The 15,483-nt window shown below is 37.2% G+C and overlaps 1 protein-coding gene across 10 annotated transcripts in view; it reads left to right on the forward strand.

Annotated features, from left to right (window-relative positions):
- Nucleotides 1-15,483, forward strand: part of TFEC (transcription factor EC) — a 148,983-nt gene that overhangs the window by 123,420 nt on the left and 10,080 nt on the right. For 9 of the 10 annotated variants that reach the window (XR_014575006.1, XM_083809723.1, XM_083809728.1 and 6 more), the window contains 3 exons: nt 3,944-4,058; nt 4,950-5,006; nt 7,854-7,929. Coding sequence is in view for 9 of the 10 variants with exons in the window: in XM_083809723.1 (XP_083665849.1) it covers nt 3,944-4,058; nt 4,950-5,006; nt 7,854-7,929 (248 nt within the window). In the remaining variant the exon portion in view is untranslated. The remainder of the gene's footprint in view (nt 1-3,943; nt 4,059-4,949; nt 5,007-7,853; nt 7,930-15,483) is intronic. The other variant, XM_083809725.1, reaches the window with a different exon arrangement.

Raw genomic sequence — 15,483 nt, forward strand, 5'->3', positions numbered from 1 at the left:
AGATGAAGACAGTGTGTCAAAGGGAGGTCACTAGCGGATTTATTCACAAAGACACTTAACCATCATAACAGTCATTATATTGTATTTGAGATTTCTACTAAGTGGCAGTTGATAGTGAGATTGGCACAACTGCTTTTGTACTGAACAGAATCACCTACACCAAAGGGCGACAGGAAATCTGTGTCTGGATGGGATGTAGTTATGAAGGAAAGAACCTTTTTTCCATGTCTCCTTTCTGCGGTCAGATGAGTAAGCTGTTTATTCTGCTATCCAATTGTTCAGTGCATTGGTTGAGGCAGTAATAGACTTAAGTAGGATTGAACATAAAATTCTCTATTCCCCAGGAGTTACTTACCTAGGGGTTATTAAAAATGGTCCTATTTTTCACACCTGTGTATGTTTCAGTCAGAAAGATGGATTCTGCAACACAGAAATTAGCACTTTCAAGGAGGTGAATGAGTGAGCGTTTTGTAGGATTTCTATGGCAGTACTCTTGAATATGTTTATTCTCTGATGTCTAAGTTCTGGATAACAATTAATTAAGGTTAGACAACATTAGATCAAAGTTTCCCTTTAATGGCATGACAGAATGCTGATTTTGACACTCCTAGTGATTGACATGTGATTAACATATGTGAATCATTCTAATTAATGAGGTTATAGGATTGTTGACATCAGTAGATGAATGACTTGGGTTTTGGTTTCATTTTTATCATCTCTGCATGAGGTTATGACTCTGTTTTACTAATGACTGATAAAAATTGCCAAATGATGAGGGGAAAAATGCTGTAGACTGTGTGAAACAAAGTTCATATGGTATATTTTGGGAAATATTACATGCCTTCTGCTGCTCGATGAAAGCATTAATGAATGCAGCCAGACATAGATATTTGCTTAAAGCCCTGGCACTGTGGGATGACACTATAGCAGTTCTGCTGATGGAAAGAATCAGATAAATTTATATAACTCCATACAAAGTCAGCTGAGTTAGATGACATTACCTTCATCAGCTGTGTGATCTAATTGAGCTGAAATGTCTACCTGTGGGTCTGAGTTTACTCGCCCTAATTGTCACCAGAGAGCCTCTTTTGAATCCTCACACACTTTTGAACTTTCAGATGTCTTGGTATTGTTTTTAATTACCAGCCAGTTGGCTGTTTCTAACCTTTTCTCTTCAATTTGGGCCTTGTCAATTAAATTCATGCTGTTATGAATAGACTATAGACATTTAACTGTACTTAGATCATACAGATGACTTTGTGATGGAAAATTAGAAGCACTCATTGATGTATCTCAAGTGTTTTGTGTCAATCTGTGGTTTACAGTTCTGATTTTTCCACTAATGGTTTTGATAATCTTGTAAATTAGAAAATTTACCACCAGTGGCATGCAAAATATTGAACTCATGTACACAACTGTGAACTATGTAAAATACAACATATATGATACGTATGAATTTCTCACTTAGATTTTTTATGAGATTATCTTATTTTCAGTGGTTACCATTTCCTAGCATTTCACAACACTAGCCCAACCCCTATAATAGCCTTATTCAAAGTCCACTGAAATCAGTGTAGGAGTCACATTGGCTCTCATTTTTTTTATATCAGCACTAAATATGAAAATTCTGTTTTCATATTATTTCAATAAGCCAAATTCATTTACATAAGTGTAGGAAGTCTTTAAACGTGTGCCTAAAGCTAATATGAGTTTACTTTTGTAATATAGTTATACTATCATTGAAACAAAGAAAATCTAAAGTTAAAGCTGCAGTGAATGCTGTAATACTTGTCAGTTTACCTCTCAGGAATGAAACGAAGGTACTTAACATGGAAATGTGCTTAGCTTTCAAATCCTGCATATTAAACATAGCTTGTTCCTGAGTAATACTCATCTGAATTCCAAACATTCTTTTAAAAAGTATTTTCATTGAGAGATCAAATATTTAATCAGACTTTCAAAACTGACTTGGTGTTTCGATTTCTAATGGTATTTAAGAATCCTTAGTTCTCTTAAGTAATAGACTCCTACAAATTTACTGGAAAATGAGCATGTTATTTATATGTATTTAAAAGGAATCCTGAATGCTTCATTGTATTGTGGGTTATTAGGAGAATTTAACACAAACTAGACTCTCAGATAATTAGGAAAATTATTATTAAAAAAAAAAAGTTTATTTACAATTTCAGACAATATAAAAATGTAGTGAGAACTGCCATGGGATAATTTCACACTAAAAAAAATCATTGGGAAAGTGTCTCCATTCAAAACGTTCCAGGTGGAGGCCGATGACGAATGGTGTCCCTCAGGAATCTGTCCTGGAACCGATGCTGTTTAATATCTTTATCAGTGACACAGACAGTGAGATCAAGTGCACCCTCAGCAAATCTGAAGATGACGCCAAGCTGAGTAGTGCAGTTGATACACAGAAGAGAGGGATGCCATCCAAAGGGACCTGGACAAGCTTGAGCAGTGGGCTCACATGAACCTAATGAGGTTCAACAAGGCCAAGTGCAAGGTGCTGCACCAGGGTTAGTGCAATCCCAGATATGAGCATAGGCTGGCTGAAGAACTCACTGAGAGCAGCCCTGTGAAGAGGGACTTGGGGGTTTTGGTGGAGGAAAGGCTTTGTATGAGCCAGCAGTGTGCGCTTGCAGACCAAAAGGCCAGCTGCATCCCGGGCTGCATCAACAGAGGATTGGCCAGCAAGTCGAGGGATGTGATTGTCCCCCTCTACTCTGTCCTTGTGAGGCCCCACTTGGAGTGCTGCATCCAGGTGTGGGGCCTCCAGTAGAAGAAGGAGGATGTGGACATTTTAGAACATGTCCAGTGGAGGGGCACAAAGATGATCAAAGGGCTGGAGCACCTCTCCTATTAGGTGGAAGGAGTTTGGGTTGTTCAGTCTGGAGAATTGAAGGCTTTAGGGAGACCTCTCTGAAGCCTTTCAATACTTAGAGAGGGCTTCTATAAAAGACGGAGAGCAACTTTTTGCACAGGCAGATAGTGATAGGACAGGGGAGAATTGTTATGAACTAAAAGAGAGATTTAAATTAGATTTTAGGAGGAAATTCTTCACTCAGAGGCTGGTGAAGCACTGAAGCAGGTTGCCCAGAAAAGCTGTGAATGCCCCATCCCTGAAGGCATACAAGACCAGGTTTTGAACTAGATTTCTGAGTCATTTTATATTGGCCTCAAAAGAAAACAACAAAACAGTCTGCACAAACTTTATGTGCATCATAGAATGAAAAAAGAAGGAAAAAAAAAAAAAGAAAAAAAAGTTGCTTAGCTGCTTTACATTCTTTTTTTTTTTTTTTTTCTTGCATGTGTGAATATGGACTTGGACTCTATTTTCACATGAACATACAGCAATATATAAGACAATAATCAGTAATGAAAGGATTGTTATATGGTCATAGAAACTGAGTCCAAACTGTTCATTACTAAACTTTAATATATTTAAAAAGTAAAAGTAATATTTGGATAATAATCTGGAATTCATAGAATCATTATGTAATAGGTCAAAATCAGCAAGGTTACTTTTACTTTCAACCTAACTTTTGTTTCAAACGCACTTGTGCTAATCCTGTTATTTGAAAATATGGCATAGAAGTAATTCAAAAGCAGACACCATGGGCCATATCCTTCCATTACTCTGCAGCTAAAACCTGTAGAAATTTCACTTGGAAATCTTGCTTCACTTGCTTGTAGAACAATGGCACACTTTGATCTTTCACTTTTGGCATTACTTAATATTACTTAAGGACTAAGTTTCCCTTTAGACACATATATAGCTGCTTCTGAAGAACATCAGTCTCATATTCAAGAAACTTGTTTTTCTTTTGTATTTATGTATTTTTTTAATCTTTTAAGTCTTTTAACTTATTCTAATTGTTTTGTTTTGTTTTCTCTTTCTTCTTCTCCTTTCCTCCCCCTCCCCCTTAAGCTATCTAGCAGCATTTTGGATATATATAACAGTGACCAGGGAATGACACCAGCTAATATGGGTCTCACAAATGCTTCTTGCCCAGCTAATCTACCAGTAAAAAGGGAACTCACAGGTAAAAGAACTCTAAGATTTCAGCATTTTATAATTTAGGAAGTTATGATGTTTCTCTTAAAAGTTGAACAAAAATTACTCATGAAATAAATCTCCATAATAATTCATTTCCTGAGAATTTTGCGGTATGTAGTTTCATTTAAGGAAAAGAACAGACCATGAAGAAATGTTTTCTTTCTGTTCTCCTCTTTAGCAATTGAGAAACAATGTTTGCCCTGTGATTTTTATGAACATCATGCTTCTACTAAACCTAATTATTTTAGAAAACAGTGGATTCTTCCACATGTTGGCTCCTGATCAATGGTATAAATAAATTATCATCCATTAAATTTGTTCCAGGGTGGAACAAATTGTTCTTTTAAAAGCTTACAATAAAGCTATTCAAGGTAAATCTATATTAGTGGATTAACAACTTTAAAAGTTACATTCAATTAATCCAAAGAATGCTAACAACCATGTACAGTTTATTAGTGTCACCCAGAGGAAACAGTAAGTTTGTTCAATATGAATATCTTAGAAATCTGATTAACTCTTGCATTATGGGATATACAAATCCATATTCACATTAGTGTATTGTTTTTTCCTGTTGTAAACTACAGCAAATTGGAGAAAAATACTCCTCCATAATATTTCTATATTCTTAAATAAAAAATGTGCAATAATAAATATCTTAAGTAACCTGCCAGACTTGCTCAAAAATTTAGCACTGGTAGAATGTAGATTTGCTTATGATCTTGTTTAATAATAAAAAGAGTAATAAAGTAAAATGACTAGAAGTCTTTTGTGTGTGTGTGTGTGTGTGTCTGTGTGAAAAGAGGCTATTTTGAAATGGTGATAGGAAAGCTGAAATTGTAACTTCAGGACTGTTGTAATAAATGTTACTTTCTGTCAGAAGCAGATACAAGAGCAATGGCCAAGGAGAGACAAAAAAAGGATAACCACAATCTCAGTAAGTATATGTTCATCTTCCATCTTGTTAAATGGAATACAGAACTAATATACATTAGCTGCCATGTCTCTGCTCGTTTTCTCTGTCTTGGCAGGGTAATCAGATTGAACTCAGTCTGTAAACACAGCCAACCACATAGCTTTCTCCTCTGAACCAAATTTGTCTTTTACTTTTTTCTTTTAAAATACCTTACATATTTTTAATTTCTTTCCATATCATCTCCTGCTATTATGTTTTGAGTCTACATTTCTATATATATCTTGCACTATTCCATTTTACTTGATGTCTTTAAGAATTACAGTACAAAATAGACAGTAAAGGAGTCAAAATAAATAAATAAAAAATCAGCCAACCAAACAAAACAATGATGATCCAGACTCCTCACTCCTTACTTACTGAAGCATCCAAGTGAGAGACCATATCTCTCTACAGTCAATTGAAAGAAAAAGAAAAAAAAAAAGGAAAAAAAGAAAAAAAAACAAAGAAAACATCCCTCCACAACCATTTACAAACAGTGGTTAAGCACTTAAAGCTATGGAAATTGTACGTCACAGGAGATTGGGGCAGAACTGAACAAGACACACAGTGCTCTGACTCCTCTGATACACACACCCTCTGACCTCTGTAGGCTGGGGTGGACTCCTGTTTCCTTTATGGAGCTCAATACAGTAGTGCATAGATAATAGACGTTTCAGTTTCAAAGGAAAAGTCTTCTGTAGTTTATGCTTAGAACATAGTGAAATTTATAGTTCAGTGTTTAAATATTAAACACATAAAAATAAACAACATTTTGGTTTACCCAGAATAGATAAAAACATTTTTATTGCTGAAATAAGATTGCCTGTAACATTAGGCATTTTTTCACTCTGAAGAATAATTTAAAGCAAAAAATCTGAAGCATTCTCTTTGAAAAGCGTTGAATGAAACAATTGCATTTTCCATCTCTCCTTTTCATTTCTTCCAGCAGAAATAATTTGTGAATGTAAGCCTAAATTCATAATTAGTTAATAACCACTATTATTAACTTTGTTCTCTGGCTATTCCAGTGATCTTAGAGTTATGAATTTACTTGCATGTACCTGTATATGTCCACTGGTACAACATGCTGGCATCTTTCTGCTACTGAGACTCTCCAGAAGGAACCCTTGTTTCTGTATGTATGTTTTTGTGGATCACAAACAAGCCATGTAGATTTTTGCATTTGTTGCTAGCTCATTTTCTTGGAAGTGTCACAGTAGCTGCTGCCTGTCTTATTTGGGCAGGAATACGGAGTTTTTGCTGGACGAGGAAAGGAGGTGGGTATGAGTTGTCCAGAGCTGTAAGAAGGGGAAGAAGAGGAAAGACAGGCAAGATAGGTGCAAGCATACATTAGGGATGCTTCCACTTTTTTTTTTTTTTTTTTATTTTTTTCGAGGGGAGGGGAGCTCTCTGAGATCATCATCTTTTCTGGTTTGGCTCCAGGTGTATATTTCAGAGCTCAAAGTCTCTCTGGAGACAGGTCTGTGTGATGCCTTGGGCATATTAATGCATTACCCAAGATGGTTTTGTTAGTGTTATTTACTATTTAATGGTACTGGGTTTTTAGGGATGGTCTGAAAAGTCAGATTTTGGAACCTGATGAGAATTATGCAAACATTCATGTTCCAGGTTGAATTAAGGTCCATATTTTACAGAAATGTTCTTATACGTCTTACAGAAAAGCTTTCCTTTTGACATGTTAGGTTCTCATGAAACCCTGAAAAACAATTTAGATCTAAGAAATGGAGCCACTTCTTGTAATATCAGGAGTTTAAACCATTATTATTACCGTTACTATTTAAAAAACAAACACACAGGGAATTAAGGGTATAATGCTTATACTTTCTGTGTCACCATATGTACAAAAAATCCCTCTAAGTGATAAGATGTCCTTTGTGCCACTGATAAATGTGAGATTTCTGCATGTATATGTACCTGTAGAAAAACTGGTGAGAAAGGAGAACTCTCTCTAAATTAGTCAGATGGAGGCAGAAAGGTGACAGGCCCTTTGTGCACACTCGTCTGGATACCCATACAGCACTGAGAAAGTGGACTGAGAACACAGAGATGGGAAACTAATTTTAAGAGGCTTATCTCTCTTTTTATCTTTCTAACTAAGCTGCAAATAAAGCAAGATACCATACATAATTTGTCTTGGAAGAAGAATACATTTATTTATTGAATTTAATGACTTTTTCTTCATTTTGTTGAGTGTTTTGAAAGTTAATTTAAGCATTGTTGTGCTTTCCATCATCAAAGAAAACAGATATGCTGGGGATGGAGTGTTTTTGGGACAGTCTTCCTCTGTCTCAGTGAAGAGAGATGGTTGCTGTTAAGTCCTCTCCATGGTTTACAATGCTGAGAAAAGTAGATAAGAGATAAAAAGCTGTTAACCATGGTCTGTAGCAGGAGTTTTGACAAAATGTGAAATATTGTATGAGTTGTCCTGCATCCCTGTTGAAGTCCCAATGAATGCTGAAACCCCCAATAAAAGCTGAAAACTCTTGTGTGGCAGCACAGTGGAGGAAGGATGCATAAACCAGGAGAAATTAAGTGTAACTCACGTTTAAAGAATGTGAGACTATTTCACTCCCTGAGAGTCTAGTTTTAAATTGGGGGAAACCTACATACAGGGTAGGATGCAGAGTTACTAATCATGGAGTTTGTCTCAAGAGTATGTCAGAGGCAGGTAAGAGATCATGTTGGGATTTCTTTTTCAGGAAATTTTATGTACATTGACTGACTTGTTTTTAACTAATTATAACAAAGTATGTTGACTTTCTGCAAGAATATTTCACCATAGAAATAATAACTGTTTCTTTTTAACAGTCGAGAGAAGAAGAAGGTATAATATTAATTACCGAATCAAGGAGCTTGGCACACTCATCCCCAAGTCTAATGATCCGTGAGTTCAACAGTCTTTCCTATAATAATGTTTATAGTTTAAATACAGGAAAAAAAAGATAGTTGCATGTAATGGCCATAGAATTGGCCATAGACTGATGGGATACAGAATCTTCCATGCCAGGCCACTAGCTTGGATCAGGCTGTTGAGTAACAAACTTTTGACAGATTTTTGGTGCCTGTTGGGAAAAGGATAATAAAATGAAAACAATTCCAGGGTGTTAAGGCAGAGAGCCACACACACAGGGTGTGTGTGCGGGGAAGAAGATAAGCCAAAGACACCACAAGTATATGTGGTGTCTCTGGAGAAGGAAGGAATGATATTTTCAGCCCTTGTCATGGGCCCTCTAGTGGGATAAAACAAAATGTGTGTCACTGTCTGCATTTTGGTTATCAAAAATAAATAAATAAATAAAATCATGTTAAAAGATTGTAGACCGAGCGTTTTTCAGAAGTCCTCCACACACTGCAGGGAAAAAATAAAGTCTTGAAGTGCAAGGATAAAAATAATAGTTGCTATAATTGCTACCATAATCACATTTCATACTAATGTGTATACTTATAGTAACAAAAAATGCACGTTGCTTAAACTATATCTGCCTTCCCTTAGAGCTTGTTTTTGTCATCAATATGAAAAAAAAAAAAAGCCACCTCAGTAGGAAAAACTATTGTAGGATTAGCAATAATGTTTCAGTGATGTATTAGGACCTTAGCCTTAGATTTTTCATATCACTCAGGGAAGCCTTAAGACCATGTTTGTACCATGTATAAAATTGGTTATACAAATGTTGTCTTCATCATTTGCATGTCAGTGTAGACCTGCAGGATGCTTCAAATGAAAATGTCTATCGATATTTTAGCTTTATTTTTTTTCCTCAGAATCAAGAAAAAATGTATTATATTTAGGATTTCTGTAACACTAGAAAGCTCTGTGAGACTTAGACATGTACAAGGTTGGCATAATAAGCCACTTGGAGTGAAGCCACCAGAGAGAAAATTAACATGCCACAACCATTTTAGAGAATTCACAAACTCTGCTCCATCTACAGCATCCGTCCAAGCGAGATAAATGGGCATGTTCTTGTTATTTAAATACATTTGGGTATTACAGCTGAGTTAAAGTAAGAAGTGCTTTAAGTACCTAAATAAAGTTTTGGCTACATGTGATCCCCTACAAACACACACTCGTAAAAGAGTTTTAATTTTGCTGGCATATCTTTCAGTATTCAAGACCATTTGGGCAAATAATTGAGAGATTTCTCAGAAAAACAGTGGATGGCACTGTTGGTTTGCAGGTATAAAGCAATAATGGAAGCAAGCTATACTGCAATTAGAAATGGGCATGAGGTACAAATTCCAGTTGTGATTTTGATTGCCTACAGAGGTGTTTCAGTTACATGTTTTGGTCTGGATTCCAGTTTAGTTTATAAACTTATTCAAATCATTAATACTTAGATCAATCACCTAAGCTCTGCTTAAAATGAATACTCTGGACCTGCAATTTTGCTCCAGTAAGTGCATGATGGATTTTACTCATAGATTTTAATGATGTTGCCTTGAAAAAAAGTTTCAGGAAAGAATCCTGAAGACATCACGTTTTCTTGTTTTAGTCTCCAAACCCATGATTGAGTTCAACACTGTGACATCCCCAAAGCAGTACATATTTACAAAAGCAAAAAGTCCATCCTGAGGTCTGAGAATTGTTGTTTTTAAAAGGCTGGTAATCAGTACTACTTTTGAAAATGTGTCTATATAAAAGCTTTCAGGTTGATCTCCAGAAAAAAAGAGGCATCAAAATGTGCTGGACACATTGAAAACTAGGTTATAACATAACTTAATGAATAATAAATTCTTTACTGAGAGGGTGGTGAGGCACTGGCACAGGCTGCCCAGAGAAGCTGGGGATGCCCCATCCCTGGAGGAGTTCAAGGCCAGGCTGGATGGGGCTTTGGGCAGCCTGGTCTGGTGGGAGGTGTCCCTGCTCATGGCGGGGGTTGGAAATGGGTAGGCTTTAAGTTCCCTTCCAGCCCAAACCATTCTATGATTCTATGATTAACTTTGCTGTAGCTTAGTGGCAAGTTAAATTCATCCAAAGAAGTGTAAATAATTTTTTAATATATATTTGCAAGTTGAAATAATTCAATTTGACCACATTGTTCTGTTGGCTGAGCAGATCAAAATTTTTCTTTCTGATATCATCCTGTGTTGCCGAATCATAACTCAGAGTCCTTACCCTCTCTTTCAGTTCTTGCTTTTTCCTTCATAACACCTTACTGTGCCCCCCATCTGCCCTGTTCTTTCAAAGAAAGAGATGTATCAGCTCTTACAATATTTTATCTGTAGCATTTTATCACACATAGCATTTTCACCTCATACATTGTTTTTAAAATATTCTTCTTATAGTAGGAACTTAGCTGTGAAAGGAGAAACCTTACTGATGCTTGGACTAATGACAGTGAAACAAGTCAGCCTTTGCACTGAAGAGTAAATACTGTTATAACTAAGTTATTGTGATTAGCATGCTTGTCCCAAATGGCTTGTTTCAAGAAGATTACATTCAGGATTAGAAAATGACATTGTTAATGGTATTTGGAAACGTTTTATGATTTATGCTTCTTAGAAGTTTGTTTTTATTTATTTATTTCATTTCATTTTTGTTTTGTTAGATGGTGAACTTGTTTGGCTCCTGTAGAGGCTCTGCAGGAACTTTCTCTTGAATAGCTTAAGCCCCTACCCCTTTCCTTTTTTTTTCTTTTTTTTTTTTTTTAATAATATAATGACAAAAATGTGGATTATGTTACTTAAATGAATGGGTATTTATCAACTCACTTCATCAGCATTAGAAAATGGAGATAAGTTGCAAAAAACTTTGCCTTCGTTTAATTTTCAGTGCTTAAATATCCAAGTAATAGATGCTTCAGAAATGCAAAACTCATAGAATAATTCAAAGATAGAATCAAAAGGCCCAAAATTTTACAGTCATATTTTGCTGAAAGAAATCAGAATATACATCCTTTAAATATACCTATTTTTCCATTCTTGGTTCCTTTGTGTTCGGCCTTTCAAAATCCAGTGGTTAACAGGACTTCATATTGTGATAGAGGCTGGGAATGACAACTCAAGAATTGTTTTATGGTAGCTAGACTGAAATTATCAGAAATACAAAGAAAATCATCTTTCATTTATGAATTCTAGTCATTTTATCGAACTGAGATGCTAAAAGAACCACTGAGGATTTGGGCAGAGCTAGTGAATTGCTCTCACTCACTCTCTGCTCTCTGCATCTGTCTGTACTCGATGTTCTGTCTGTTGTCTGTGGGCAGACCCTCTAATGGCCAGCATGACCATGTTTCTTGTAAAGGAAAAGATTGTATACACTTACACCACTATAAAATGGCCAGGAGAATACAGTTGGTAATTGTACAGGTCATCAAAACAGGTACAAAGTCCTTCAAAGTATTTCTTTGAACAAGCTCAGTCTAAAGCTAATTTCTCAGAAATAGTGAAAAAAAATGGCCAGCAAACATAGTTTCAACTTCACAAATGCATTTGTTATTATTAACTGCTCTGCAACTGGCAAACTCTGTGACTCTTTGCTCCCAAACTCTGCTTTCATTAATTAGTTTTAATCTTAGATGATCAGATGCTCATGCCCCTCCTACAGGAGCCCTACAACTTGTGCAAACTAGTGAAGCTCCTTTGACTTCAACAAACATACCTTACTGGAAGCAAGCTGGCGTACAGCCTCATGGCTATGTTTCTTTTCTCCTAAATGAGGAACTCTTCTAGATGAGAATTTCACTAAATTCCTGGGCTCGTGAGATTTGTAGAGAGATTTAGCTGGTAAACTTAAGAGGAACTAGGGTTCACACAACATGTTTTTTACTTATTTGCTAGTTTTCCATGCAAATCATATTAAGTGTAGCAGATCTCTGTTAATTAAGCTAGGTAATATGTGTGTAGCTTGCTTAAAATTTCAAATTATAGTAACACATGTGCCAACACACAAAGACACAATCCTCCTTTGCAGAGGTCATTGCTGATGCCCAGACATGCAAAACTTACTGCTCTCAACTGACTTTTTTACATGTAGATTTTCCCATCTGTCTCAGTATTTACAGGACAGAGTCTAACATATGTATAATAAAAAGGAAGATTAAAAAAAAATAAAACGGAGGGGTTTAATAACCAGTGAAAGAGTCTCCAAAGACTAGTTGATCTATATTTGTGTTGGTAGTTATAAATGCAACTGTTTTACCTATTTTTATAAACCACTTTCCAATTAAATGACTGGAAAATACTAGTGACTGCTCACTTTTTACAGGTTCTCAGATGAACTTGTAGGTCTTGTCATTACAAACTCTACCTCTGTTAGATGCTGAGCAGGAACAATGCATGTCCCTAAAAACAATAAACAATCTCATACTACCCCTTTTATCATTTTTCATATACCTTTATCTGCAGCCACCTTTTAATTCAGTATTTTCAGGGAAAAACAAATAAAACAAAACAACAACAACAACAACCAAACACAGAAAACCAATAACTATTCTGAGAATTTTCCAAATTATTTTTATGTACTTGTTTTTCTTGGATTGAATCTGTTTTTCAAAAAAAAAATATTTTTTTTTCTTCCCGTTATAAATGAATTTGCTTGCCTGCCTGCTAAACAGGGCTAGACACACTACAGACACTTGCTAGGCAGTTCCCACTGTTTCTCTTCATCCTCTCTAGTTACATTGCTGCTCTTCCAGCCCTATACATCTCCTCTGTAGAGCCTCTGTTTCTCCAAAGTGCAGTCTTATCACTGCTGTATGGCTAGTCTGCCAGGCTAGAAAGGATGGAGAGTGTCTGTGATGCAGAACCAGTATTTCTTTTGCTCCTGGTATAAATACTGAGATACAGAGTGAAATATGAATTGACTTCTAAGGTTGCCAGCCAGTCCTTTGCTGTGTTGCTTCCAGACACTGGAACATGTTGCTTGACTATCCCTCAGTTAATAAGATATCAGTGAGTATATGCATAAAGAGAAGGAGGATACATGTGTACACACATGCACACACACATAATAACAGATGTATAAATAGCAATCAGGAAGAATTCTGTTCTTGCATCAGATTTGGTCTTGCATGCTGGCCAGCAGATGTATTGTACATCACAGTTCATTAAGCACAGACCTTCAGTGGTTTAATGGAAATGGTTCAAAATCTGTTAAGTGATAACAGCAACCACAGCATTTTCATCTGAGATCTCCATGATACTTTTGCCTCTCGAATTTGTAAATATTACTACCAAAGTTATCTATAAATATATATTTCATCCAAGTTGACCAAATCCATCTCTCTGGCAATTTGAATCCAGGAATTAGCTCTTCAGTGATGACTTCTATTATGTGAAAATTTATAATAACCATATATACATAAAAATTCAAAGTATCAAGGAAACATGAACTGAAAGTAAGCTATTTCACAAATGTTGCCAATTATGTGCAATATGAATGAATCATGATAAAAAACATTTCAAATAAAGTCATAAACATATGGGTTATTCATATGTCAATCAGAAAAATTGACTGAAAAACATTTTTTTCTGAATTTGATTTTGAATCCATAATGCTTTATAACTGATGTGAAATTGTGAGATCACTATTAAATGTTTGCTAAAGGTGTGATATATGTATATTTTTCTGCTGCTGTTAGATGTCTTAAGAATTTCCATTTTGCCAGCTATAGCTTAATAAGTAATTTTATACTACTATATTTTCATGTTTAGATCATCAGTTCAAAATTGGCTTAGCTTGGTCTTAATTACAGGCTGGGAGGAACTGATCCCTAGTGCCTAGTCAGATTTTGCTTCTCCAGAGTTTATACTATAAGTTTTCTTACTGTTGCACTTTTCAAAGTTGCTATGAATATGTCCTAGCTATAAACAGCATTTTTATATCTGAGATGACAGTGGAGATTTTCATCTTGAAAAGTTGTTTTCCTCCTATCTTTAGCTCTTCCTATTTATTCAAGAGTTCTCTGGTGTAGAGAGACAGGCACTTTCCAGCCTTTCAAACTACACAGCAAGTCAGGCTTAAATAGAGAGGTATTTAAGAAGTCAGCATTTTACCTAACTTTCCAGAGAGGTCTGAAAACAAACAAATGAACAAACAAACAAACAAAAAAAACAAGATTACAATGGGGTGATGGTATTCAAACATTTGTTCAGAAACATAAGCATCAGATGTACTAAAATCTTCCATAACTTTTGCAGTTTGAACATAGACATCCCACATATGAGGAGAAAGTCCTCTCACAGGAGGAAGGCCACAGAATGCTGTCAGGAAACACGTTCTGTATGGGTATGTGGGCTGCTGACCCACATGTCAGATGGGTATGTGGGCTGCTGACTGACTCCAACTCAGCAAGTGGGGCACAAGTGTGTTGGGGAGCAAGCTCTCTGGGCTGATTACCAGGGCTTTAAACTAGGTTTGACGGGGGAAGGGAGGGGAGCTAAAAGTGACAGAGAAGGGCTGGGGGAAGTTGTCACTGCTGTCACTGTTGAAGATAGGAGGGAAAAACCTCTGAGTTGTCCCATAGGATTGTCTGAGGGCTCCTCAGAGAAGGTAACGATCCCGATACCCCGTCCGGAATCTTCTTCTTGCATCCCTCCAGGGGTAACTGCACCTGCTGCTTCCCTAAAGTGCCTGTATACCAATGCACAGAGCACAGGAAATAAACAGGATGAGCTCGAGATCTGTGTTCGGTCGCAGGGCCACGATCTCGTAGCAACCACAGAGACGTGGTGGGAGAGCTCACAAGACTGGAATGCTGTCATGGGGGGCTATGTCCTTTTCAGGAAAGACAGGCTGGGGAAGCGAGGGGGTGATGTTGCCCTTTATGTGAGGGAGCAATTAGAGTGTACCCAGCTCCACCTGGGGGAGGGTGAAGGACAAGTGGAGAGCTTGTGGGCGAGAATTAAGGGGTGGGCTGGTATGGGGGACACTGTTGTGGGGGGTGTACTACAGGTTACCAGATCAGGAGGAGGAGGTCCATGGGGCCTTCTACAAGCAGCTGGTAGTAGCCTCAAGATCCCGGGCGCTGGTTCTCATGGGGGACTTCAATTATCCAGACATCTGTTAGGTAAGCAACTTGGCCAGGCATGCGCAGTCCAAATGGTTCCTACAGTGCATTGAAGACAATTTTCTGATGCAGGTGGTGGAGGAGCTGACAAGGTGGGGGGTGCTTCTAGACCTTGTCCTTACCTACAGGGATGGGCTTGTTAAGGATGTGAAGGTTGGGGGCAGCTTGGGATGCAGCGACCATGAGATGGTGGAGTTCAAGATGGAACTTGGTGGAAGAAGTAAGGCTAGTAGCAGGATTGCTACCCTGGACTTTTGAAGAGCTAGCTTCGACCTCTTCCGGGACCAGCTTGGGAGTATCTCATGGGCTAGGTTGCTAGAAGGCAAGGGTGCTTGTGAGAGCTGGGCGACATTTAAACAGCACTTCTTCCAAGCTCAGGATCGGTGCATCCCTAAGAGTAGGAAATCGGGGAAGGGGGGCAGGAAACC

Source organism: Anser anser (genome assembly GCF_964211835.1).
Source record: "Anser anser genome assembly, chromosome: 1".
Taxonomy (NCBI): Eukaryota; Metazoa; Chordata; class Aves; order Anseriformes; family Anatidae; genus Anser; species Anser anser.